The 26,725-nt window shown below is 65.6% G+C and overlaps 1 protein-coding gene across 12 annotated transcripts in view; it reads right to left on the bottom strand.

Moving 5' to 3' along the window:
• Positions 1–1,447: 1,447 nt before the first annotated feature.
• The window catches only part of DMPK (DM1 protein kinase), a 43,651-nt gene continuing 18,373 nt past the window's right edge, over positions 1,448–26,725 (bottom strand). The window contains exons 2-15 of one of the 12 annotated variants that reach the window (XM_008173993.4): positions 22,489–22,580; positions 20,986–21,069; positions 19,753–19,848; positions 18,881–19,029; positions 16,098–16,191; positions 15,514–15,714; positions 14,541–14,804; positions 12,879–12,964; positions 11,929–12,034; positions 7,149–7,291; positions 6,790–6,887; positions 5,412–5,476; positions 5,021–5,097; positions 1,448–3,761 (exon numbers count right to left, since the gene is read on the bottom strand). In XM_008173993.4, the coding sequence (XP_008172215.2) occupies positions 3,191–3,761; positions 5,021–5,097; positions 5,412–5,476; positions 6,790–6,887; positions 7,149–7,291; positions 11,929–12,034; positions 12,879–12,964; positions 14,541–14,804; positions 15,514–15,714; positions 16,098–16,191; positions 18,881–19,029; positions 19,753–19,848; positions 20,986–21,069; positions 22,489–22,580 (2,126 nt within the window). In that variant the 3' untranslated portion in view covers positions 1,448–3,190. Of the gene's footprint in view, positions 3,762–5,020; positions 5,102–5,411; positions 5,477–6,789; positions 6,888–7,148; positions 7,292–11,928; positions 12,035–12,878; positions 12,965–14,540; positions 14,805–15,513; positions 15,715–16,097; positions 16,192–18,880; positions 19,030–19,752; positions 19,849–20,985; positions 21,070–22,488; positions 22,581–26,725 lie in introns of all 12 variants that reach the window. The other 11 variants (XM_008173994.4, XM_008173998.4, XR_006176638.2 and 8 more) reach the window with 11 other exon arrangements.

Here is a 26,725-nt window from a genome sequence, read left to right as displayed (position 1 = left end):
CACCGGGCCCATCGCTGGCTAGACACAAGTGGTAGGAAAATACGTAGGGTTCTCTTCCCCGGCCACTGAGGTGCAGCCACCTCTGGGGTGGGAGACGGCAGCTGCTGTAACTCACAGAGCGACATGACCTGCCGGTGAAAATGACAGTGAAAATGTCTGGGTGCGTTTGAAGCCATGGGGGCCTTGAGCGGAGCTGGAGTTCGGCCAGGCCCCTGGGTGAAACGGCTCTGGGCAACGTCTGTCCTGGGCCCCCTCCCCTCCTCCAGTGCTGCCGGTGCCCCTCCCAGCCCAGCCCTGCTGGTGCCCCTCACTCCCAACCTGCAGCCCCTGGCTATCCCAGCCCTGCCGGTGCCCCTCCTGACCCACAGCCCCCTGCTAGCCCAGTTCTTCCCCAGCGTCAGCTCCCTGCGTGGGGCTGGCAGCGTGGGCCGTCCCAGCTGGGCTGCATTGCGATGGCTGCGGGGGGAGGGGAGATGGGTGAGTGGCTGCATGTGGGGCGAGGGGGATGGGTGTATAGGGGGGTGAGTAGGTGCATGTGGGGCGAGGGGGATGGGTGGGTGGGTGCTGGGGGGATGGGTGCATGGGATGGGGGGCTGGTGAGTGGGTGCACGTGGGGGGGGATGGGTGAGTGGACGTGCGCGGGGGGGAGGTGAGCGGGTGCCTGGTGGGAGGGTGGCTATTGCAGGTGCATGGGGAGGGGTATATTGGGGTGGCTGGGTGTGGGGGGTGGCTATTGCAGGTGCATGGGGGGGGTATATTGGGGTGGCCGGGCATGGGGGATGGCTCAGTGTGTGCACCTGGCCTGTTCCGCTGTCACTCAGCTCTTGGCTGGTGCCCGCTGCCCATGGGCCTGGCCCTGAGTCCTGTTGCCCACCCCACCCCCCAGCCCTCTGCCTCGCTGTGCATGGGGGGGGCAAGTGCCCCTTGCTGGCCTGTTCCCCACACCCAGGCCCAACCTCCACCAGGCCTCATTTGGCCTGTGGGTAAAGCCCCATCGTCCCCACTCGGGGGCACTGGCTTGGTCGGCCTGCTGGGCTGGGCGTCAGCCCCATTGAGCGTAACCCCCCCAGCAGGGGGCAGAGCTCGGCCCCCGTGGGGTTGGGGCCTCAGGGGCAAGGGCAGCAGCATCGTGCTGAGCCAGGAGGGGGCGCCCCTGGGCCAGCCAATGGGCCGCGGAGGAAGCCTGGGCAGCCGCGTCCCCTGGCAGGACGGGCCCTAAGGGGCCTGGTGGCACAGCCGCTCAGGCTGAAGGGCCCTGGGCCGACCCCCCAGCAGGGGCCGTGTGGGGCCCGGATCCCCAGCCTCTCCGCACGTCCACCATGGCAGATCCCTTCAGCCCAGGCGGGGGCGGCCCAGGCTCGGCTCCCCCCAGTTGGTGCTGGGGCAGGCGGCGCTGAGCCCCCCCATGCTCACACACGAGGCTGACACCGGGCTCCCCGCCCCCGGGACGAATTCAACTTTTTTATTTCCTCTCCACAGTTCAAACAAAGCCTCCAGGCCGGGGCCCTCGTCCCGCCTCCGACCCCCGGGCCCGGCTGGCGCCGAGGGCCAATAAATACATGGGGGGCAGCAGGTGGCTATAAATTAACAGGGACAAAGTGCAAAACTGCCCTTTGCGGCTCCGCCGGGATTCCCCCCCCCCAGGGCAAAGGGGATTCGCCCCCTAAGAGCCCCCCCAGGTGTGCACTGGAGAAGGGTGGCTGGGGGGAGCCAGTGGGCTGGGGGTGGGTCAATGGGGGAGGGGAGATGCCAACACTAGAAATAAATTACCATGGTGGAAGGTGGACCAGCAGGTGATGGGTGATTTAGCAGCATAAATTCAGCCTTTAACGGCGGTGCCACCCCTGTGCCCGGGGCTGTCACCCGCTGGGGGTCCCTGGTGCTGAGCGGGGCCCCTCAGACCCAGCGCTCCCCCGACTGCCCGGAGCCCCGCTGAACAGCGCCCGGGGCTGGCGCTGTGGGGGGAGCAGGGCACCCTGGGCAGCAGGCCCCCACCAGCTGTCGCCACCTTGCGGCTCTGTTCGGGCAGGGAAGGGCATCCGTGGGCTGCGTCTCTGCAGGTCCCAGCCGGCCCCTCCGCTGGGCCCCTCCCCTTCCCCATGGAGCTGGGGGGGGGGACACAGCTGGTGCCAAGGACCCAGGATCACCGGGGCAAAGGGAGCTGGGAGCAGTGCCCTGGGGCCTTCGGAGAGCCAGGGTGCTGGGGCAGGGCCGGGGGACTAGGAAACACCAGGCTCCTGGGGGGGAGGGGGAAAGTGTAGCGGGCTGCCCAGCCTGGCACCACCCCCTGGCGCAACCATCACTTCACCCCCCAGGAACTGGGGTCACTTCCAAAGTGACATGCCTCTTAGAACGACCTGGGGTGTAGTGGTTAGAGCAGGGTGGGTGGTAGGAGCCAGGACTCCTGGGTTCTATCCCCAGCTCTGGGAGGGGAGTGGGGTGTAGTGCTTAGAGCGGGGGGGGGGGCTGGGAGCCAGGACTCCTGGGTTCTATCCCCAGATTTGGGAGGGGAGTGAGGTCTAGTGGTTAGAGTGGGCAGGGGCTCGGAGCCAGGACTTCTTGGTTCTATCCCCAGCTCTGGGAGGGGACTGGGGTGTAGTGGTTAGAGCAGGGGGATGCTGGAAGACAGGACTCCTGGGTTCTATCCCCAGCTCTGGGAGGGGAGTGGGGTGTAGTGGTTAGAGCAGGGGGATGCTGGAAGACAGGACTCCTGGGTTCTATCCCCAGCTCTGGGAGGGGAGTGGGATGTAGTGCTTAGAGCGGGGGGGGGGGGGGAGGGGCTGGGAGCCAGGACTCCTGGGTTCTATCCCCAGATTTGGGAGGGGAGTGAGGTGTAGTGGTTAGAGCGGGCGGGGGCTGGGAGCCAGGACTCCTCGGTTCTATCCCCAGCTCTGGGAGGGGAGTGGGGTGTAGTGGTTAGAGCAGGAGGGATGCTGGAAGACAGGACTCCTGGGTTCTATCCCCAGCTCTGGGAGGGGAGTGGGGTGTAGTGGTTAGAGCAGGGGGATGCTGGAAGACAGGACTCCTCGGTTCTATCCCCAGCTCTGGGAGGGGAGTGGGGTGTAGTGGTTAGAGCAGGGGGATGCTGGAAGACAGGACTCCTCGGTTCTATCCCCAGCTCTGGGAGCAGAGCGGGGTGGAGTAGTTTAAAGAAGCAGAGGCTGGGAGCCAGGACTTCTGGGTTCGTTTGTCAGTTCTGCCCCGACTTGCTGTGCGTCCTTAGGTGACGCTCTTCCTCTCGCTCTGCCTCAGTTTCCCCAGCTGACGAATGGGGCCTTGGGGTGGCTCCGTGGGAGGGAGTGGCGCTGGAGCTGGGCAGGGCAGGGGCAGCCTGCCTCACGCAGAGGGGGCTGGCCGGGGTCCGCAGTAGGGAGGCCAGAGGGCTGGCAGGCAGGAGCAGACGCACCCAGCCAGCAGCCCAGGGCCAGGGCAGGCCCAGGAGGGGACTGGAGAGATGGTCCCCTGATGGCAGCGGGGGGCCGAGCCACACAGCCTGGCTCTGGGTGGGAAGGGACCCGTGGGCCTGGGGTGCTGGCACCCAGGCGTCCCCAACTCTGGTGTGAGACCTCCCGGGGAGGAGGGCTGACAGGCACTCCCGCAGTGCTGGCCGGGCGGTGACGGGGATGGCGGGCGAGGGCAGCGGGGTGAGCACCCGGCCTCGCTCAGGACGGCTCCCCCGGGTCCTGGCCGGGCGCCGCCAGCCCAAAGCCGCCGGTACAAAGGAGCAGGTATCCCGCCTTGGTGATGCAGGGCCTAGGTACCTGCGAGGGAAACGCACCGTCAGCAAGGGCACCCCCTAGCGGGCAGAGGGGGCTCATGGGCCGAGGACTGCTCAGCGGCTGCCCCCCCCGGCTCATTATTCCCACTCCCCACCCCTCTGAGCCAGCCAGTCCATGCCATGGGGCTAGCTGGGAGCTGGCGCCCCCTAGACGGGCCCTCGCCCGCTCCCCACAGTGTGGCACGTTCACTATAAACACCCGCCCCACAGAGGCCGAGCAGGGCTGTCGGCGGGAGCCCCCTGGGTCCTGCTGGCGGGAGGCCTGGGGGGCCCGGATGGAGGGGGGGTCACACTGGAGGGGGCTGGAGCTCATGTGGGAGAAGCATGGGGTGACAGATGGGGTTAGTCGGAGGGGGCAGGAAAGCACCTTAAGCCAAAGGTTAAGCAGGTGGGGACCCAGGGGGCAAGCGGGGGTCAGATTGCAGCTGCCACCAGCACAAGTTGGCTTTAAACCAAACCCCAGCCTGAGCCCCAAAGGTGGAGCCGGGCAGGGTGGGGGCAGGGCAGGCACAGAGAGCTGGGCACAGAGGTGGGCAGGTGAGAAATCAGGCAGGGGGCAGGGCGGGTGAGGAGCCAGGCGGGTGAGCAGCCGGGCGGGGTCAGGGCGGGCGAGGAGCCGGGCGGGGTCAGGGCAGGCGAGGAGCCAGGTGGGCGAGGAGCCAGGCGGGGGCAGGGCGGGTGAGGAGCCGGGCGGGGGTCAGGGCAGGTGAGGAGATGGGCGGGGGCAGGGCGGGCGAGGAGACGGGCGGGGGGCAGGGCGGGCGAGGAGCCAGGTGGGTGAGGAGCCGGGCAGGGTCAGGGCAGGCGAGGAGCCAGGTGGGCGAGGAGCCTGGCGGGGTCAGGGCGGGTGAGGAGACGGGCGGGGGGCAGGGCGGGCAAGGAGCCAGGTGGGCGAGGAGCCGGGCAGGGTCAGGGCGGGCGAGGAGCCAGGTGGGCGAGGAGCCAGGTGGGCGAGGAGCCGGGCGGGGTCAGGGCGGGTGAGAAGCCGGGCGGGGGCAGGGCGGGCGAGGAGCCAGGTGGGCGAGGAGCCGGGCAGGGTCAGGGCGGGTGAGAAGCCGGGCGGGGGCAGGGCGGGTGAGGAGCTGGGCGGGCGAGGAGCCGGGCAGGGTCAGGGCGGGCGAGGAGCCAGGTGGGCGAGGAGCCGGGCGGGGTCAGGGCGGGCGAGGAGCTGGGTGGGGTCAGGGCGGGCGAGGAGCCGGGCGGGTGAGGAGCTGGGCGGGTGAGCAGCGGGGGCCGACGTACCCTAGAAAAGAGCAGCAAGTGGCGGTACAGAGGTACCACAAGCGGGTATTCACAGCGTCGCGGTGCCATGGTGCCGCCTTGCTGGAAGGAGAAAGCAGAGATGCCCGATCAGCGGAGCCGGCCGGGAGGGGGGCACTGGGGCTGGACCCAGGCCAAACCTCCTCCCAGACCTGCCAGACCTGCCCCGGCAGGGGGAATCGGACTGGGCCCTGCTCTCCACCCCAGCCCTGGCACAAGCGGGCAGAGCTCCCCGACTTGCCCTCAGACGAGAACCACGTACACCCCCCTGGTGTGGGGCCTTGAGTGGCACAGTTGGGTTGTAGCCTGGTGACCAGCCCCGGTGCTAAGCCCCCGCTCCCCCCACCAGACCGTGCCCCCAGGCCAGGCTTACATCAGCGGGGTGCTCCGTGCGGCACGGCCAGGGGGCAGCGCAGCCGGGGGGCCGCCCCACAGCAGCTGCAAGGAAAAGAGAGAGGTGGGACCGTGCGTGGCCCGAGGAGGCCAGCCATGCAGGGGTCACCCCTCCCCTGGGCAGACGGGCCCCCACCACCCAGCTGTGCCCACTGCTCAGCCCCGGTGCCTGCCATGCAGAGCCCCCGCCCCAGCCATGCACAGTCCTGTCCCGCAGGCAGGCTCGCCCTAGGTGAACCGAGGCCCCCACCCATGCAGGCACCAGGGGTGGCACGTCAGCTCCCCAGCTCAGGAACTGGTCAGTCTGGCCAGGCACGGGGGCTGGGGAAGGGCACCGGTCGGGAGCGTGTGTGTAACCTGCCCCACGTGGGAACTCGGCTTCCCTGGCCGTGCCCGGGGCTCTGGGGCCAATTCCCAGCTAACCCCCACGGCTGCAGGGGGCAAAGCCCAGGCTAGCACCGGGACAGATGGACGTCACCAGCCTGGAACGGTCCCTGCCCCCCGTCCTGCCAAATTAATTATGGTCCTGCCCATCCCTGGTCACTTCCGTAAGCCTTGAAACCCCCAGCCCCGCATAACTCCCCGAGGTCGAGCAGCTTACACCGGGGTCCCCCAGCCAGCACGGAGACGTGGTCGCCTCTGCGGAGGGACATGGCAGCCATTTAACAGTCACACAAGGGTGGGCACAGGAGGCCTGTCACAGGCTGATTTCCCCCGGCCCGGGGCTGGGGCAGGAGCAGGGGAATTGAGGGGAAAGTGGGGGGCGGGTTAGGAGCAAGAGGAGGGTGCAGAGTGGGGAGTGACGGGGAATGGGGTGCAGAGCGAGGGGCGTGACACGGGGGTGGACAGGGAGAGGCCCTGAGGGGAGGAGGGAGAAGGGTCTCAGGGGGCAGGCCCAGGGCAGGGCCCGGAAGGGGCAGAGCAGGGCGGGTAGGGGGTGGGACAGGGCAGGGGGGTAGGGGACGGGTTAGTGGGGGAATGGGGGGTAGAGGTCCTGGGGCAGGGCCTGGAGGGGGCAGGGGATGCAGGGGGATGGGGCAGGGGGCGTAGGGGGCAGGGCACAAGGGGGCAGAGTGGGCAGGCAGGGCAGGGGCCAGGGCATGAGGGGGCAGGGGGTAGGGCAGGGTGGTAAGGGGAGTAGGAGGCCCGGGGCAGGGCCCAGAGGGGGCAGAGGAGAGCAGGGGGGCAGGTGGGGTAGGGGGCAGGGGGTAGAGCAGGGGGGTAAGGGGAGTAGGAGGCCCAGGGCAGGGCCCAGAGGCAGCAGCAGAGAGGAGGGTGGGGCATGGGGCAGGCGGGTGAGGGGGCAAGGCTGGAGGGGGCAGGGGGCGGGCCAGGGGGAAGGGCAGGGGGGCACTTGCCTTCCTCCCCGGGTGGTTTCATCCCCTCGATTTGCGCCTCCAATCGCTTGATCTGAGCTTCCAGTTCCAGGTTGCGGTTCTCGGCCTCCTGCAGGCGGCTGGGGGGTGAGGGGGGCGCATCAGAGGAGCCGAGCCCCAGAACCAGCAAATCCCGCCCCCTCCCCCCAGCCCCCTTCACATGGGCACCGCTGGCTGGCAGGGGGAGCTGCCACACACCTCAGGAGGGCAGCATTGGAAACCCCCCCCCCCCCCAGGCAGCTCCAGGCCTCTGATCCCCTGCCCATGCCCCCGGCTCTCCCCAGGAGTCCCCCCCCTCACTGCCCATGCCCCCAGCTCCCCCCGAACTCCCTGCCCCTCACTTGGCAAAGGTCTGGTTGGCCACCTTGACCATGCTCAGCTCCTGGCGCAGCCCCTCCCGCGTGTGCAGCTCCGACTCGAAGGCCGCCTGCAGCTCCAGGAAGGCGGCGAGATCCAGCTTCTGCCCGTCGGGCGCCTTGCAGACCTGGCCGGGAGAGGGCGGCTGTGAGGGGGGGGGCGAGGCTGGCCGGGCGCCATGGGGCCAGGGCACCCAGCCGGGCAGAACTGGCCCTGGGGCTAGATGTGTTTGGTCGCTCCCGGGTTCAGCTCCATCAGGGGCCGTAACGCCCCCCCCGCTGGCCCTCACCCCTGCCCAGGGCTGGGCTAGAAGGGGCCTGTGGGTCAGGCGTGAGGGGCACCGGCAGGGCTGAGGGGAGCCCAGGGCTGGGCCCATGCCCCCGTCTCTGCCCAGGGGGTCCCCCCCCATACTGCCCATGTCCCCGGTCCCCCCCCCAGGGTCCTTGCCCCTCCCCCCACTGCCCATTACATTTTTCTTAAAAGAATCCTCATGATTTTAAAGCCAATCTCGTGATTTCGGGGGGTCTGACTCATGATTTTCCAGTGGGGAGGGTGGCATCACTGAGCCATTAAGGATGATTATTTAGCATTTATATTACAGTAGGTTTTTGGGGGGGAAACAATCAGGATTGGGACCCGTGTGCCGGGGGCGGCACGCCACCTAGTGCCTTGTCTTGATCTTACAAACCCAGATACATGGACCGTCGGCTGGGTGGGGAGAAGTCTATGGAACTCATGCAGTTGTTGATACGCGAGTGACCTCAACTATTACCAACCCCCCCTCCAAAAAAACCCCCAACCAACCATCTCCCCAACAGCCCCGCAGTCTGGAAAGCATTCGTCCCTCAGACTGTGGAAAAGACAGCAGAAAGAAGGATCCCAGCTTCTCAAACTGGGGGGGCAAGACCCCTCAGGGGGTGTCACGGAGTATTGGGGGACTCAGGGCCCTGCACCCCCGGCTTCCTGCGATTCACCATGACTCTCAGCCAGCCAGTAAAGCAGAAGGTTTATTTGGATGACAGGAATACAGTCCAAGACAGGTCTTGCAGGCACAGACAACAGGGGCCCCCCTCAGTTAGGTCCATCTTGGGGTCCCAGGGCATCCCAGCCCACCTTGGGAGGTCAGAGCAATCTCTGCCTCCCAGCCATCTCACCAGCCCGCTTCCAACACTCTCCCTTCAGCGACCCCTCCCACAGCCTTTGTTCAGTTTCCCGGGCCAAGGTGTCACCTGGCCTCCAACCCCTTCCTGGGTTCTCATGTTACACACTCAGGTATGCGCCTTCGGGCAGACTCCCATCCCGCAATGCAGACTATCCTAGCCACACTCCCCTGTCAGCATTCACAGACCACAGTAAGAACAGTCCCAGTTCGTCACAGGGGGTCACAAGGTTATTACATGGGGGGGTCACGAGCTGTCAGCCTCCACCCCCAACCCCGCTTTGCCTCCAGTTTTTATAATGGTGTTAAATATATTTTAAAAAGTGTTTTTAATTTATAAGGGGGGGTGGCACGCAGAGGATTGCTGGGTGAAAGGGGTCACCAGTACAAAAGTTTGAGAACCACTAGCAAGACAAAGAACCTCACGTCTATAGACTCACAAAACGCCCCCAAGAAATTGTAACAATCAAGAAACCAAAGTGCTTCAGACGTCACATTTTTCAACTATTTTGAGGCACGTTTCCAGAGGCACTGCAATACCAGGTCAATGCGGGGAGTGGATGGAGCGAGCGCCTCACCCACCCCCTGCTCCAAAAATTGGTGTAATATACACTCCGCACAGAAAGGACATAAGAGATTAAGGTGAAAGAACAGATTTAAAAATCTTATTAAAGTTAATGTTGAAAATTAAATAGACACAAGTGAAGAGGGAAGGTATTGACTATCTGGGGTGAAGTTTGAGTGATGAGAAATTTGCAAGGGTGAAAAGATACATACACATCACATAACCAGCAAAGTCCCACACAGAAAAGCAAGAATTTTTAGGAAGTCAGTAGATATAACTTAGAGAATTTTTTTCACTTCAAGGTCCCAGAAACAAAGGCAAGGTTTTCATCTCGAGGCCAAAAGACCAAAAACATCAAGACACTTGATCACGGCCTTGGATAGACCAAGAGACTACCTACACTTAACCAGAGCTTGGAGAACCAGGAAGAGGGCACTTGACCCTGCAGTGCGCGCCCACCCCTGCCCCCAATGCTCTCTACCTCGCCGTGACCAGCTCCCAGCCACGCACCAAACACCACAACTGAGGATCACTTCCCCGACATGACTCCAGTGGCAGGATTCAAAGCAAGAACCCTGAAAACACAATTCTGTTCAAAGACAGAGAAGTCTTGCAGGCGCCGGCCTCTCGCTGGTTTCCCTGTACGCTCCTAATCTGCATAACCCCACCCACTGACCGGTGACTAGCAATCTCTCCCTGTTCACTCTTACAGCAAAACAGGGCAAAGAAAGCCTCTGCCGCAGCCCCGTGCTCTTTTCTGCGCCTTCCCATGAACCAGGACTGGCTTTCCAATGGTGCCATGGTGCCAGGTCCCGGCCCCAAAGGGGCCCCAGCCTGGCCTGCTCTCGGGGCAGGGGGAGGGGCAGGGTGGAGGGCTAGGAGCACCCCCACGATCCCAGCCCACACCCCCAGCCCTCTGCCCTGACTCCTGCACCCTCCCAGCCCCTGCACTCCCAGCCCCGAGCCCCCTCCCACACCCTAACTCCCTCCCAGACCCTGCACCCCCAGCCCCCTCCCACACCCTAACTCGTGGCCAGACCCTGCACCCCAACCCCCAGCATGCTCCTGCACCCTAACTCCCTCCCAGCCCCGAGCCTCCTCCCGCACCCTATCTCCTGGCCAGTCCCTGCACCCCCAGCCCCGAGCCCCCTCCCGCATCCTAACTCCCTCCCAGCCCCTGCACCCCCAGCCCCGAGCCCCCTCCTGCATCCTAACTCCTGGCCAGACCCTGCACCCCCAGCCCCGAGCCCCCTCCCACACCCTATCTCCCTCCCAGCCCCTGCACCCCCAGCCCCGAGCCCCCTCCCGCATCCTATCTCCCTCCCAGCCCCTGCACCCCCAGCCCCGAGCCCCCTCCCGCATCCTAACTCCCTCCCAGACCCTGCACCCCCAGCCCCGAGCCCCCTCCCGCATCCTAACTCCCTCCCAGCCCCTGCACCCCCAGCCCCGAGCCCCCTCCCGCACCCTAACTCCCTCCCAGCCCCTGCACCCCCAGCCCCGAGCCCCCTCCCGCACCCTAATTCCTGACCAGATCCTGCACCCCCAGCCCCGAGCCCCCTCCCACACCCTAACTCCTGGCCAGACCCTGCACCCCAACCCCCAGCATGCTCCTGCACCCTAACTCCCTCCCAGCCCCGAGCCTCCTCCCGCACCCTATCTCCTGGCCAGTCCCTGCACCCCCAGCCCCGAGCCACCTCCCGCATCCTAACTCCCTCCCAGACCCTGCACCCCCAGCCCCGAGCCCCCTCCCTCATCCTAACTCCCTCCCAGCCCCTGCACCCCCAGCCCCGAGCCCCCTCCCGCACCCTAACTCCCTCCCAGACCCTGCACCCCCAGCCCCGAGCCCCCTCCCACACCCTAACTCCTGACCAGATCCTGCACCCCCAACCCCGAGCCCCCTCCCACACCCTATCTCCTGGCCAGCCCCTGCACCCCCAGCCCCAAGCCCCGTCCCGCATCCTAACTCCCTCCCAGCCCCTGCACCCCCAGCCCCGAGCCCCCTCCCACATCCTAACTCCCTCCCAGCCCCTGCACCCCCAGCCCCGAGCCCCCTCCCACACCCTAACTCCTGACCAGACCCTGCACCCCCAGCCCCCTCCCACATCCTAACTCCCTCCCAGCCCCTGCACCCCCAGCCCCGAGCCCCCTCCCACACCCTAACTCCTGACCAGACCCTGCACCCCCAGCCCCCTCCCACATCCTAACTCCCTCCCAGCCCCTGCACCCCCAACCCCGAGCCCCCTCCCACACCCTATCTCCTGGCCAGCCCCAAGCCCCCAGCCCCAAGCCCCGTCCCGCATCCTAACTCCCTCCCAGCCCCTGCACCCCCAGCCCCGAGCCCCCTCCCACATCCTAACTCCCTCCCAGCCCCTGCACCCCCAGCCCCGAGCCCCCTCCCACACCCTAACTCCTGACCAGACCCTGCACCCCCAGCCCCCTCCCACATCCTAACTCCCTCCCAGCCCCTGCACCCCCAGCCCCGAGCCCCCTCCCACACCCTAACTCCTGACCAGACCCTGCACCCCCAGCCCCCTCCCACATCCTAACTCCCTCCCAGCCCCTGCACCCCCAACCCCGAGCCCCCTCCCACACCCTAACTCCTGGCCAGACCCTGCACCCCAATGTTTTATAAAGGGCTCTTATCCAAAGCACTTTACACTAGTTAGCTAATGGCACAAACCATATTTGGAAAGATCATTACGTGGTTCGCCGAGACCCCCAGCGATTTTCATGTGGTCTGTGGAAAAATAAGTTAGACTAGAAAACCAATCAAGGTACCTCACTTTATTTTCATTGACTTGCTGTTACTTACAGGAGGAGGATGAAGGAAAAAAGAATGAGAACCGGGGGTGGGGGAGGTCAGAGAGAATGGTCTTTTTCTTGGCTGGGTCCCAAGGGGAGGCCCCAAAAATGAAGCTGACGCCAGGGCCCCACAACCTCTAAATCGGCCACTGCGGGACACTAGCAGAGCTAGGAGGGGGCTGTGGGTTGGGACCCCACAGCAGGAAGTCAACTGGGCCCCCCAAGTGCAGCCACTTACCAGGTCTCCGGAGGGCAGGTTGGGGGGCTGCTCCTGCAGGGGGGGGCCCCGGTCGCAATCCAGCTCCATGGCGATTTCCCGGCCCCTGTCCCCAGGCTCATTCTGTCTGAGAGGAGGGAGAATCTCACGGCCCCGCCTGGAGCCCCAGGGCCAGCCCCAGCCCCCAATCCCACTGCACCCGCCCCCCAGGGCCGGCCCCAGCCCCCAACCCCACAGCACCCCCCTCCAGGGCCGGCCCCAGCCCCCAATCCCACTGCACCCGCCCCCCAGGGCCGGCCCCAGCCCCCAACCCCACAGCACCCCCTCCAGGGCCGGCCCCAGCCCCCAACCCCACTGCACCCCCCTCCAGGGCCGGCCCCAGCCCCCAACCCCACAGCACCCCCCTCCAGGGCTGGCCCCAGCCCCAACCCCACTGCACTCCCCCACAGCTGCCCCCCCGGCAGCCCCCAGCCGGCCCCAGCCCCCAAACCCAATAGGCCCCCCCACGGCCAGCACCTCAGTACCCCCAGCCCTGCCAGGGGCACCCCCACCCCCCAACCCCATGCGCCCCCCCACAGGCAGCCCCTCCCTCCAGCACCTACCCTGTCCTGCCAGGCAAGCCCCAGGCTCCCCCACCCCCATCCCTGCCAGCCTCCTGTGCCCCCACCCCAGCCCCATCAGGGTTTCCTGCACCCCCCCACCCTGACAAGCAAACCCATGCTCTGCCCGCCCACAGCCCCCACCAGGGCTCCCCCACAACCAGTCCTCAGCCCCCCACCAGGGCTCCCCTTGCCCCTTGCCCCAGGAAGGGGAACCCCCCATTTCTCCCCAGACCAGGCCCAGCCCCTGAGCAGGCTGCCTGTGCACGGACCCTGCGAGCTGGGCCAGAGGGAGGCCCCGTGCCCCCACACACAACCCCATTGGGGACAGGCCCCATGTCCCCCTCTCCCATACCCCGAGCACCCCCTTACTTGAGGCTAGTGCTGGTGTAGGAGAAGCCCACGAAGGGCAGGTGCACGCCCAGCGGGGAGCTCTCCAGCATGTCCGACAGCGTCTCCTGGGGGCGACACCGAAGGGGGCCCTGAACTGGGGGGGGGCGCAGCTCCACCCCCATCCCCGGCAGGGCCTGCCCCATGTGCCCCACACAGCTCCAAACTCTGCTGCCCACACGGCCCTGACACGCCCCCTGCCGGCGCTGGGCCCTGCCCCCCACGCCCCCTGCCCGCGCTGTGCCGGTTGCGTTAGCCATGCAAGCAAAACCCAGACACGTGTGCAGGTGATTCCAGGCTCCATGTGGACATGCGAGAGGTGGGCGTGGGGGGTGGGCGGGGGCTGGTTTGAGGGGCGGGCAGGGGATGGCTGGGGGGCTGGTGGGCGGTAGGTGGGAGGGGCGGTGGATGGGGGCCTTAAGTGCGGGCTGGGGGGCAGGGGGTGGATGGGGGGGCGGTAGGTGCGGGCTGGGGGGCAGGGGGTGGATGGGGGTAGTAGGTAGGTGGGGGCTGGGGGGAAGGGGGTGGATAGGGGGCAGTATGTGGGGGCTGGCGGGCAGAGGGTGGATGAGGGCCAGTAGGTAGGGACTGGGGGGCAGGGGGGCTGGGGGGCAGGGGGTGGATGGGGGCCAGTAGGTCGGGGCTGGGGTGCAGGGGAGCTGGTGGGCGGTAGGTGGGGGCTGGGGGGCAGAGGGTGGATGGGGGCAGTAGGTAGTTGGGGGCTGGGGGGAAGGGAGTGGATAGGGGGCAGTATGTGGGGGCTGGTGGGCAGAGGGTGGATGGGGGCCAGTAGGTAGGGACTGGGGGGCAGGGGGGCTGGGGGGCAGTAGGTGGGGACTGGTGGGTAGTAGGTGGGGGTTGGGGGCAGGGGGTGGATGGGGTGGTAGGTGGGGGCTGGGGGGCAGCAGTGGATGGGGGTGGTAGGTGGGGGCTGGGGGGGCTGGGGGAAGTAGGTGGGGGCTGGGGGGCAGGGGGTGGATGGGGGCGGTAGGTGGGGGCTGGGAGGCTGGGGGAGGTAGGTGGGGGGACTGGGGGGCAGACAGGGAAGCTCTATGTTGGCTCAGTTGGGAAAGGAACGGGGGTGGCGCTGGGAGTTCATGTTATTTTGCCCCCCCCCCCCCCCCGGGGCAGGAGACGAGGGCAGATCTCAGCCTGCAGCAGGGCAGGGAACCCCCCTCCCTGGGGGCACCCAGGGTCTCCCCATTCCCTGGCCTCACTTAGTGCAACCTCAGGGCTGCTCTAACTCGTGCTCTCCCTCTCTGTGCCCCCCCCCATCTGCCTCCTATGGGCCCTGGGGGGGCAGGGAATAGCCCCAGTACAGGGGCTGGGAGCAGGACCCTTACGCCAGCTCCATGCCAGCCAGTGCGGGGATACTTGGGGGGCCCTTCCCCCCACTTTAGGGCCATTCTGCAGTGCCAGGGGGCCTGAGCTGGCCAGAGATGTGGCACATGGCGATGCCAGGCCGAGAGCGTTGCACCAGGCCCGCGGGCACGTCCCACCGTCGCACGCCCAGAGCGTCACCGGGGCCAGCCCTTGAGTGACCCTGGGGGCAGCCCAAGGTGAGAGGGGGATGCAGAGGGGGGAGGAGGGCAGCCATGCAAGGCGCGGACGCGGGTTGGGGCTGAGAAATGAAAGGTCACGTACCCCGCCCCCGCTCACCATATCCGTCAGGCAGTCGTCCACCACGTCGAAGTTGGAGGTGTCGGTGGCGTTGGCGAACTCAGGGGCAAAGGGCGGGGTGAACGCCCGCAGACCCTCCCAGTCCACGCCGGTGAAGAAGGGGTGCTCCCGGAAGTCCCGCACCCCGTTCCGGCCCAGCCGCGTCTCCCGGGGACAGAGCAGCCCTTGGATCAGGGCCCGGGCATCGTCTGGCACCTCCGGCGCCGAGAGCGGGAAGCGAAAGTGCTCCTGAAAGGCGGAAGGTGGGGGGCTCAGGGGAGCTGCGGGGGGCAGACCGGGTGTGGAGCGGGGGGGGCGGGGGAGCAGGTGGAGATGGGGAGAAATGGGGGTGCAAGGCACTGGGGCAGTGACGAGGGGCAGAGCACTGGGGGTGGAGATGGGGGGGCAGGACACTGGGGTGGAGACTGGGGGCGGGGTGCTGGGGCAGAGATGGGGGCAGGGCTGGGACGGAGATGGGGGGCAGGGTACTTGGGCAGTGATGAGGGGCAGAGCACCAGGGGCAGAGATGGGGGGCAGGGTACTGGGGCAGAGATGGGGGCAGGGAGCTGGGCAGAGATGGGGGCAGGGCTGGGACAGAGATGGGGGGGCAGGGTGCCGAGGAAGAGATGGGGGCAGGGCGCTGGGGCGGAGATGGGGGGCAGGGTACTGGGGCAGTGATGAGGGGCAGGGCGCTGGGGCAGAGATGGGGGCAGGGCTGGGGCAGAGATGGGGGGCAGGGTACTGGGGCAGTGATGAGGGGCAGAGCACCAGGGGTACAGATGGGAGGCAGGGCGCTGGGGTGGAGATGGGGGCAGGGCGCTGGGGTGGAGACAGGGGGCAGGGTTCTGTGGGGAGGCGAGGGGATGCCTGGCAGTGGGTGGGGACTAGAGGAGACTGTGCACTCCTCCTAGGGTCCCAGGTGCTGGTGCCGCCTCCCTGCCCCACTGCCCCCCCCAACCTTGAAGTGGATGATCTTGCCGTAGGTCTCAACGATGGAGTCGGCGAAGAAGGGCGTGTGCCCGAAGAACATCTCATAGGCAAAGACGCCCAGGGACCACCAGTCGCACTCAGTGCCATACGAGTGGCTCCCGTCCTCCACGGCCTGCAAGATCTCGGGGGACAGGTAATCGGGGGTCCCCACTGCCACTGACGAGCAGATCTGCCGGGGAGGGGGAGAGGATTCAGCAGGTGGGGGGCACCATTTCGGACCCCCCCCCTTGTCTTTGGTGCCGCAAGGCCCATGGCATGGCAGGGTCCCTTTGCCTTCCCCACACTGTCTGCTCCCTGCATAGAGATGCAGAGCTGCTTCGGCTGACTCACCCGGACTCCCGGACCAGCCGTGTCCTAGCTGCGCAGTCCGGGAGCGTGGCAGGGTGAGGCAGAGCGAACTAGAGGCAGGGAGTGTGGACAGGGAGCCCCCCCACCCCAGCCGTGGCAGAGAGGGGTTTGCCAGTCGGCAGATCTCCGACGGGAAGCTGCGTCGTTTGCCTCGGCGCTGTCGCCCGAGGAGGCCAGCGTGGGGGCGGGGGGCACTGCACTCACCGTGCCGTCCTCCCGGAGCTTGAGGCAGGAGCCGAAGTCCCCCAGGCGGATGTGCCCGCAACGGTCGAGCAGGATGTTGTCGGGTTTGATGTCTCTGGAGGGGGGCGGACAGAAAGAGACTGTTGGGGGGTGGGGGAGTTAGGGAGTCGCCCCCTCACTCCCAGGTGACGTTCGCTTCCCCCAGCCCTGAGGGGAGCCCGGCAGCTTTGGGACAGGAAGTGGAGGACCATGCCCCCCCCCCCGCCCCCGAGAAGACATCGGGGGCCCAAACTGCCACGTAGCCAGGACGCCGGGAGAACATTTCAGCTCCTGCCAACAGCGTCTCAGGCGCGTGAATTCTGCCAATGGCACGTTCAGCAGCACAGCGCCCCCTAGTGCCAGGCTGGGGCACCACTGACCGAGGGGAGAGTGTTCCCTAGTGAGCCCTGCTCCCTGCAGGACTGCGCCCCCTAGTGCCAGGCTGGGGCACCACTGACTGAGGGGAGAGTGCCCCCTCCTGTGCCTTCACCCCACTCCCTGCAGCACAGCGCCCCCTAGTGCCAGGCTGGGGCACCACTGACCGAGGGGAGAGCGCCCCCTCCTGTGGCTTCACCCCACTCCCTGCAGCACAGCGCCCCCTAGTGCCAGGCTGGGGCACCACTGACCGAGGGGAGCGCGCCCCCTCCTGTGCCTTCACCCCACTCCCTGCAGCACAGCGCCCCCTAGTGCCAGGCTGGGGCACCACTGACCGAGGGGAGCGCGCCCCCTCCTCTGGCTTCACCCCATTCCCTGCAGCACAGCGCCCCCTAGTGCCAGGCTGGGGCACCACTGACCGAGGGGAGCGCGCCCCCTCCTGTGCCTTCACCCCATTCCCTGCAGCACAGCGCCCCCTAGTGCCAGGCTGGGGCACCACTGACTGAGGGGAGCGTGCCCCCTCCTGTGCCTTCACCCCACTCCCTGCAGCACAGCGCCCCCTAGTGCCAGGCTGGCGAGAGCGCCACCTCACTCCGCCCCCCCTCCCCGCGGGTTCTGCCCGGAGGTTTCCCATTCCAGGCCAGGCCCATGTACCAAGGTCCCCGCAGGAAGCCAGGGGCCCAGACGCTCCTCCCCAAACCCAGGGCCCGGGTCTCGCTCCCCGGTCATCTCCTCCAGCTGGCCTAGAATCCGCCTGTCTGTCTGTCCGTCCATCCCGTCTATCTGTCCATCCATTGCTCCATCCCCCGTTCCCATCTCTCCAGGGCTCCTCCCTCAATTCTCACCCTTCCCGGGACCTTCCCCGGCCCTCTCGCCTGGCCCTGAACCTTCCCAGGCCTTGGGGGCTCATGTGATTTGGAGCTGGGCCCGGCCCAGATGAATCTGAATCTAGGACAGTGTTTATGGTTGTTCTGGCTCAGGCAGGCGCGTCCAGGGGCAGAGCCAGCATCACGGGCTCTGGGGGTGGGCAGGGGACAGGGGTGGTTGCGAAAGCCAAGAAATCCGACCTCGTTTGGTACCCTGGGACACTGCCTGGCTGGCCGGGGCCCTGTGCAGCGCCCGGGGGAACGAGAGGGCGTCTGGGAGCTCTGAGCGCCCACGTGCTCCGGCCCTGGGGGCTGCAGGTTGGGGAGCAAAGGGCTGATCTGATGCTCTGTTCCGACAATTAGCAGCCCCCCGGGGTAAGGGGCAGGGGGTGTCTGGCTGGGGAAGGGGGCCAGGGGAGGCAGGCGGTATCTGCCTGGGGAAGGGGGGCTGGGGGGAGGCAGGGAGTGTCTGGCTGGAGAAGAGGGGCTGGGGGAAGGCAGGGAGTGTCTGGCTAGAGAAGAGGGCTGGGGGGCAGCAGGGGGTGTCTGGCTGGAGAAGGGGGTGTCTGGCTGGCAAATGGGGCTGGGGGAGGCAGGGGGTGTCTGGCTGGAAACGGGGGCCAGGGGATGGAGGGGGTGTCTGACTGGAAAAGGCAGCTGGGAGAGGCAGGGGATGTCTGGCTGGAGAAGGGGGCCGGGGGAGTCAGGGGGTGTCTGTCTGGAAAAGGGGGCTGGGAGAGGCAGGGGATGTCTGCCTGGGGAAGGGGGCTGGGGGGAGGGAGGGGGTGTCTGGCTGGAGAAGGGGGGCCAGGGGAGACAGGCAGTGTCTGCCTGGGGAAGGGGGGCTGGGGGGTGACAGGGGGTGTCTGGCTGGAGAAGGGGGGCCGGGGGGAGGCAGGGGGTGTCTGGCTGGAGAAGGGGGGCCAGGGGGAGGCAGGAGATGTCTGGCTGGAGAAGGGGGGCCGGGGGGAGGCAGGGGGTGTCTGGCTGGAGAAGGGGGGCTGGGGGAGTCAGGGGGTGTCTGCCTGGGGAAGGGGGGCTGGGGGGCAGTAGGGGGTGTCTGGCTGGAGAAGGGGGGCCGGGGAGAGGCAGGGGATGTCTGGCTGGAGAAGGGGGCCAGGGATCTGTCTGCCTGATGCTCTAGACCAGTGGTCTCCCAAGTGGGGTGCGCGCACCCCAGCGGGTGCACAAGAGGATCCTTGTGGGTGCACGGCAGGAGGAACGCTTCTTTTTTTTTTTTTGCTTCGGCAGTTCGGGTTGGAGTCCGAGTTTGCTTGTTTGGTTTTTTTTTGCTTCGGCGCGGCAGGGGGTGCGTGCTCAGAAATTTTTTATGGATAGGGGTACGCGATCAAAAAAGTTTGGAGACCACTGCTCTAGGAACTCGGCCCCTGGCCAGACCCCCGGATCTCACCGCGGGTCGGCCCCAGCTCAGATCCAAGGGGCCGCACTCTGCTGCCCCCTCCCCCAGCGCTGGCTGCCCCCTCTGCTTGCAGGGCTCCTCCCTGCCCTCCGGGGGTGCGCTACCTGTGCACGTAGCCCAGGCGGTGGATGGAGTCGATGGCCATCACCATCTCGGCCAGGTAGAAGCGGGCCATGTCCAGGGGGATGCGGTCCCCGAATTTGCTCAGCAGCGTCAGGAGGTCGCCCCCCACGTAGTACTCCATCACCAGGTACTGCGGGAGCGGAGACGAGGCGTGACAGCGCCCCCGACAGGCCACCTTCGAGGGCAGCCCCCCACCAGGGCCAGAGCAGCAGGGGAGAGACTGGGCTGGCAGCGTGGGGGGCTCCTGCCCTTGGGATGACCAGCACCCGCTGTGTTAGCTACACTAGACCCCCCTCCCCTCCTAGAGCTGGGGAGAGAACCCAGGAGTCCGGGCTCCCAGCACTCCTGTTCTAGACCCCACAGCCCTCCCTGAACTGGGGATAGAACCCAGGAGTCCTGGCTCCCACCCCCCCTGCCCCGGCCCCAGCTGTAATCTCACAGTTGGTGGCGGGAGGTCTGGAAGATGTCTCATTCATAACATCCCATGTCGGGGCATTCTGTCCCCTATAGACATGTCAGGCTATAGGGTCCATAGGTCCCAGAGTGGCTGGCCCCCAGTGTGTGTCCCCTCTCGAAATCTCAGGCTATAGGGTCCATAGAGATCACAGGCCAGGTCTCTATACGGTCTGGAGTGGCTGTTCCCCAGCGCGGCCCCTATGGAGACCCCAGGCTCTCAGGTCTATAGGGTTTGGAGTGACCCGTCCCTAGGCAGATGGTCTGTGAAGGGGGCAGGGCGGGAAGTGCTGGCGATGTGCCCTGCCCCCCAGTGTGCCCCCTGCCCCCCCAGTGTGCCCCCTGCCCCCCCAGTGTGCCCCCTGCCCCCCGCCTGCGGTGCCCGGCGCCGGCTGCTCACCAAGTAGTTCTCGTCCTGGAAGGCGAAGTGCAGCTGGGTGATCCAACGCTTGTCTCCGTTCACCAGCACGTCCCGCTCCTCACGGAAACAGGAGACCTGCCCCCCCGGGAGAGACGCTGAGCCCGGCTGGGTGTGGGAGGGGGCCACCGGGGCCCGGGGGATAGGGGGTGAGAGGGGCCGGCCAGGCTGGGGGAGGGTCTGGGCCCCACGACAGGGCCCCCAGTTCCTTGGGACCCCACAGCGCAGCTAGGGGCAGTTGGGCGGGGATAACAGAGCTGGGGAGAGCCCTGCCGCGGGCAGAGGGTGGGTGGGTTGCAGAGATGGGACAATGCCACGGGGAGGGGTGTGCAGAGAGAGGCTGAGGCCAGCATCACAGGGGGTGTTTGTGTTGCTAGTTGGGGCGATGCTCTGGAGGACGGGGGTGGCTAGAAGGGGCCATGCCATGGGGGGAGGGAGGTGGGAGAGGGGGCAGTGCCAAGGGGGTGGGGAGATCGGGCACTTCTACAGTAGGTGGGGACATAGGGCTCTGACAGGGCAGGATCCCAGCAGCGATCGTACCAGGGCCAAATACTGCTCCTGTTGGAATTGCCCTGGTCATGGTGCTGGGTTATAGGGGCAATGCCGGAGGGGGCAGAGCAGGCAGATGGGGCAGTTCAGAGGCTCTTATCCTGCAGGCCCAGACACAGGGCAGGCCCCGGGGGTGGAGGGCAGAGGGGCCTCTGGACAGAGTGGGGGTGGGAGTTATTGCTGGGGTGGGGGGGCAGACAGATGAAGACACTGTCCAGAAGGAATTAGCAATAGGGCATGCCATGGGTGGGGGATGGCAGCTGGGTCGTGCTGTGGGGCAGGGATGGGGCTGCCATGGGTGGGGGATGACAGCTGGGTTGTGCTGTAGTGGGGGGCAGAGATGGGGCACGCCATGGGTGGTGTGTGGCAGCTGAGCTGTGGCAGGGGTGGGCACGGACAGGGCATGCCATGGATGGGGGGTGGCAACTGGGCCGTGCCATGGTGGGGGCAGGAATGGGGCATTGCCATGGGCGGGTGTCGGTGTCTGAGCCATGCCATGGGGGGCAGGTAGGGGTTGTGGTAATGTTCCACCCCAGGGTGGCCACGGATGGGCACCAGGGAGAGGCACTGGAAAGGGGGCATCTGGACCTTCAGGGAAGCCCAAGGCCCGTTTGGGAGGAGCCCCCAGCACCCAGTGCCCCCCAGCGTCTCGCGCCTCCGACTCACCTCGCCCCGCTTCAGCATGTCCCACTTGTTCATGATCTTCATGGCGTATACCTGCGACGTCCTCTTCATCTTCACCACCGCCACCTGTCAGACGGGGGGGAGGGGACATGGTCCGTGGCTGGCACAGAGACACCCCAGCGGGAGGGGGCAGGCTGGCTGTCTCAGTGCAGCTCCCAGCAGGAACAGAGCCCCACCCCCATCCCAGCGCCAGCATCCACAGCCTGGGATGGGCCGGTCACAGAGCCGGAATAACGCCCCTCTAGGAATCCAGGGTAGGGTTGGGGTGCAGTGGGGGGTTGGGGGCTGCAGTGCCACCTCCCTGGAGGGCAGGGAGCGAGCAGGGCAGAACCTGCCAGCTCTGGGGGGAAGGTTATGAAGTGGGTCACTGGTGGGAAATGGGGCTCCCCCTTACCAATCGGCCAGAGGGGCACTGGCCACCCCACGCTGCCCAAGCTGTAGGGCAGAGACGACACCGCTGGGTTCTGCAGCACTTGGTCCCTCTCCAACCCAGCACACCTGGGGATTGAACCCGCATCCTTAGCGGGAAGGACAGGCCCCGATGCCGTGGTTAGACCTTCCTCCCTAGAGTGGGCAGGCCAATGGGCCAGCTAGGCCAGTATCTTGACCCTGAAAGTGGCCACTGCCAGAGGCCAGGGAATGACCAGAACAGGGCAATTACCGAGTGATCCATCCCCTGTCGTCCAGTCCCAGCACCCGGCAGTCAGAGGCTTAGGGACACCTGGGGCATGGGGCTGCGTCCCTGCCCATTTTGGCTAATGGATGCGCCTATCCTCCAGGAATGTCTCGCATTCCTTTCTGAACCCACTTGTACTTTTGACTTTCACAATATCCCCCAGCAGTGAGTTCCACAGGTTGAGTGAATTACTCCTTCCTTTTGTGTATTACTGACAGTTAGAGCTGGACAAACTTTTCCACCCCAAACCGTTTTTTCTGTGAAAAAGTGCAGATTGGACAACTCCAGGACACACTGTGCATTTGTGTCGCCGAAGCGTTTCAGGTGGCGGGGCGGGGGCGGGAGTGGGAGCGGGAGTGGACACTAAAAACAAAAATACCAGGAAAAAAAGGGAAATCAAAAGGTTTCGTTCTATCATTTCCAAGACCAAGCGTTTCCCGCGGAAGCGACTTTACGTGCCCCATGGTCCTTTTCTTTCGTTTCGGTTTTGAAACTTCAAAAAAGCTCAGAACCATTTTTGTTTTTTAACTTTGCAAGTCACCCAAAATTGCATTTTCGGCTTGATACAAAACCATTTTTTCTGGCTCCTTTGGGCTGGTCAGCGACTGGATAAGGGCAGCTCTCCTGCGGCTCCCTGGGGCAGCCCTCCGCACCTCGCCGGGGGCTGGCAGCGGGGGGGCCCGGGGCAGGGGCTGTGTTGACACAGCCGGACACATGGCAGCTGCGACCTCCCCCCATGCACAAGGTCAGCGCCGGGATCCCCGGGGGAAAGTGCTGGCCCGGCTGCCCGGCCCGCGGCCCCTTCTCACCTCGCTGAACGCGCCGCGCCCGATCACCTTCAGGATCTCAAAGTCATCTCGCTGCAGCTGTAGCTGCTTGAGTCTGGCAGTCACCGGCTCGGCTGGGGGGGCACAGGAGGGACACGGGTCAATAAAGCTATTGCGGGGGGCAGGGAGTCACACCGCAGTTGGCCCCTTCTGCCTTCCTCACCACCCGGAAGCCATCGGCCCCGTGCGCCCCCCTCACCTGCCCCCCACAGCCCTCGGTTCTCCACTCCTCCATCCCCCTCACAGACAGCCCTGTGCACCCCCCTCACCCGCCCCCCACAGCCCTCGGTTCTGCACACCCCCATCCCCCCCCCACAGCCAGCCCTGTGCACTCCCCTCACCCACCCCCCAACAGCCCTTGGTCCTGCACCTCCCCATCCCCCCCCCACAATCAGCCCTGTGCGCCCCCCTCACCTGCCCCACACAGCCCTCGGTTCTGCACATCCCCATCCCCCACACAGCCAGCCCTGTGCACTCCCCTCACCCGCCCCCCACAGCCCTTGGTTCTCCACTCCTCCATCCCCCTCACAGACAGCCCTGTGCACCCCCCTCACCCGCCCCCCACAGCCCTTGGTCCTGCACCTCCCCGTGCCCCCCACAATCAGCCCCGTGCGCCCCCCCCACCCGCCCCCCACAGCCCTCGGTTCTCCACTCCTCCATCCCCCTCACAGACAGCCCTGTGCACCCCCCTTACCCGTCCCCCACAGCCCTCGGATCTGCACACCCCCATCCCCCCTACAGCCAGCCCTGTGCACCCCCCTTACCCACCCCCCACAGCCCTCGGATCTGCACACCCCCATCCACCCCACAGCCAGCCCTGTGCACCCCCGTTACCCGCCCCCCACAGCCCTCGGATCTGCACACCCCCATCCCCCCCACAGCCAGCCCTGTGCACCCCCCTCACCCGCCCCCCACAGCCCTCGGTTCAGCACCTCCCTATCCTCCACACAGCCCCCACTCTCCCCACAGCCAGCCCTGTGGGGGAGGGTAGAATGGGGCCCTGGCACTCACAGGGGTTCCCCATCCATGCACACCCCTTCTGGGGGTCCCCCCTGAGGTTCCCCTCTCAGGCCCCTCAGTCTCCGGCGGCTAATTGCTTGGTACTGAATGCAGGCCGAGCTTGGGTGCTGGGGGGTAAGGTCTTTCTCATGCGCCTCTCTCAGCGCCAGCCCCAGCCTTCTCAATACCCGCCTGCAACGAGTGCTTTCCTTTCTCCAGGGTCTCCTGCCCTGCCAGAGCCCCAAGCGCTCCCGCAATGCAGCCACCTCTGGGGCGGGGCGCAGCAGCTGTGTTAAACGCTCACGCCGCGACGCTGCGCAGCAGTTCAGCACGAGGCATGACGGAGAAGCCGGCGCAACCCTGAGAACGTGTCAAGTCACAGCAAAAAAAAAAAAAAAAAAGTGGTTTCTTCGCCCAGCTAGCTAGCGCCACGTGAAATCCTAGAGGAGGCAAAAGCCAAAGGTCGTTTTTACCTGGCTGGCCTGGACGGAAAGCAGCCCTGTCCTTTCCATCCAGAACGGCTTCTGCTGGCTGCCTCCAGGGAAAAGCCACAGCACAAACTGGACATGCCACCAGGGCTCTGCGTGCGCGCGCGGGGGTGAAATCCGGGCTGCCGCCGGGGCAAGGGTAGCACCATGGGCCGTGGTGCCATCTAGGCGCGGTGCAGACAGTCCCCAGGCCCAGGGCAGCGGGGCTCCAAAGTGCATCGGCTGCTGGTCCCAGGCCCCTAGCCGGCGATTCCTATCCACACCCCGTTCCCCGGCCGTTCTGCTTGTTGAGAGGTTCCCAGTCATTTTTCATCAGGGTCAGTGACAACACCAGGGGCCTGGGGCCCCGGCAGCCAGAAACAACGGAAGGGTTTACCCCACATTCGCTAACACCCGAGTGCGACAAGGCAGTTTGGTTCACACACATTAGCCGGCCGCGGGAAACACGACGGGGTCTGTCTACACTGCAGTGACAGCCCTGGGCTAGTGGAACTGGAGTGAGCAGACGCTGGGTTTGTTACCCTAGGGCTTGAGCGTCGACACCTGTTGCGGATTGTGGGGGAGTTAGGGCCCTGCACCCCTCTTCCCGAGATTCACTGCGACTCTCAGCCAACCAGTAAAGCAGAAGGTTTATTTAAGGACAGGAACACAGTCTCAAGCAGAGCGTGTAGGTACGACCAGACCCCCTCAATTAGGTCCCTCTGGGAGGTTCAGGGAGCTTAGACCCAGCTTGGGGTTCCCTGCGTTGCACCACCCAGCCCCAACCGAAACTAAACTCCCAACTCCCTCCCGCTGCTCCTCTCCTTTGTTCAGTCTCCCGGCAGAAGGTGTTAATTCTCCCCACCCCCCGTTCCTGGCTCAGGTTACAGCTCAGGTAGCTTCCTTCAAGGGAAGTCCCACATCCCACTGCAACCCCCCTGCAACATTCCCAGGTCAAATCTGCCCTGCTCCCTGCTCCGTCACATCTCTCCCCCCTTCGAGACTGAACTGAGCGGGGTCACTCTGACCAGTGACCTGGGAAGTTCAGGGCTCCCTCTCCGGGACAACGCGTCGCTATCAGGTTGTCACGTCCCTTCACATGGACCACGTCCATGTCATAATCCTGCAGGAGCAGGCTCCATCTCAGGAGCTTGGCGTGGCTCCTTTCATCTGGTGCAGCCAGGTCAGGGGAGAGTGGTCGGTGAGCACGGTGAAGTGACGCCCAAAGAGATATGGCTCTAGTTTCTTGAGGGCCCACACCATGGCCAGGCATTCCTTCTCGATGGCCGCGTAGTTCTGCTCCCGGGGTAGCAACTTCTTGCTCAGGCACACGATGGGGTGTCTCTCCCCCTTTTCATCCTCCTGCATTAACACCGCCCCCAGTCCTGTGTCTGAGGCGTCGGTGAACACCATAAAGGGCTTGTCAAAGTCTGGGTTTGCCAGAACTGGGCCACTGACCAGAGCCTCCTTCAGCGCCCGGAGAGCCTCCTGGCACTCTCGGTCCAGACCACTTTGTCTGGCTTCCCCTTCTTGCACAGCTCAGTGATGGGGGCGGCTATGGCGCTAAAGTGGGGCACGAACCTCCGATAGTACCCTGCCATCCCAATAAAGGCTTGGACCTGCTTTTTGGTTTGAGGAGCGGGCCAGTCTCTGATCACCTCCACTTTGGCTGGTTCCGGCTTTAGGCAGCCGCTTCCCACCCGGTGGCCTAGGTAGGATACCTCAGCCATCCCCACCTTGCACTTCTCCGGTTTTACGGTCAGCCCAGCCTTCTGGAGTCGGTCCAGCACTTGTGTAACCTGGGATATGTGGTCCTCCCAGGTCTGGCTAAAGACACAGATGTCATCGATATACGCCACGGCAAAACTCTCCATCCCCCTCAGTAGCTGATCCACCAGGCGCTGGAAGGTGGCCGGCGCTCCCTTGAGGCCGAAGGGCAGGGTCAGGAACTCATAGAGCCCCAGAGGGGTGACAAAGGCCGATTTCAGCCTGGCATCTGCATCCAGCGGCACTTGCCAATAGCCCTTTGTAAGATCCAGGGTGGTAAGGTACCGAGCACCTCCCAGCTTGTCTAGGAGCTCGTCCGGCCTGGGCATGGGGTAGGCATCGGCTACAGTGATGGCATTGAGCTTCCGATAGTCCACACAGAACCGGATCGACCCGTCCTTTTTGGGGACCAGCACCACCGGCGAGGCCCAAGGGCTGGAAGACGGCTGGATCACCCCCAAAGCCAGCATGTCATTGACCTCTCTTTCCAGGTCCTGAGCAGTTTTCCCTGTGGCTCGGAAGGGGGAGCATTTTATAGGCGGGTGCGATCCTGTCTGCACCCGGTGGACAGTCAGATTAGTGCGTCCAGGCTGGTTGGAAAACAGCTGCTGGTACAGATGCAGCACCCCTCTGATCTCAGCTCGCTGGGCAGGGGTTAGCCGATCAGAGAGGGGAATTGCTTCCAGGGGGAAGCCAACTCTTGTCCCAGAGAATAGATCTACTAAAGGGTCATCTCCCTGCCCCTCCCACTGTCCACACACGGCCAATACCATATTCCCCCTGTCATAATATGGCTTCATCATATTCACATGGTACACCCGGTGGTGGTGTGCCCGGTTCGACATCTCCACCACATAGTTTACCTCGTTTAGTTGCTTGACAACCTTGAAGGGCCCTTCCCAGGCGGCCTGGAGTTTGTTTTTCCTCACGGGGATGAGGACCATCACCTGATCCCCAGTGGCGAAGGCGCGGGCCCGTGCTGTGCG

Source organism: Chrysemys picta, chromosome 17, assembly GCF_011386835.1.
Source record: "Chrysemys picta bellii isolate R12L10 chromosome 17, ASM1138683v2, whole genome shotgun sequence".
In the NCBI taxonomy this organism is placed as follows: Eukaryota; Metazoa; Chordata; order Testudines; family Emydidae; genus Chrysemys; species Chrysemys picta.
This window is presented reverse-complemented; position numbering and strand designations above follow the sequence as displayed.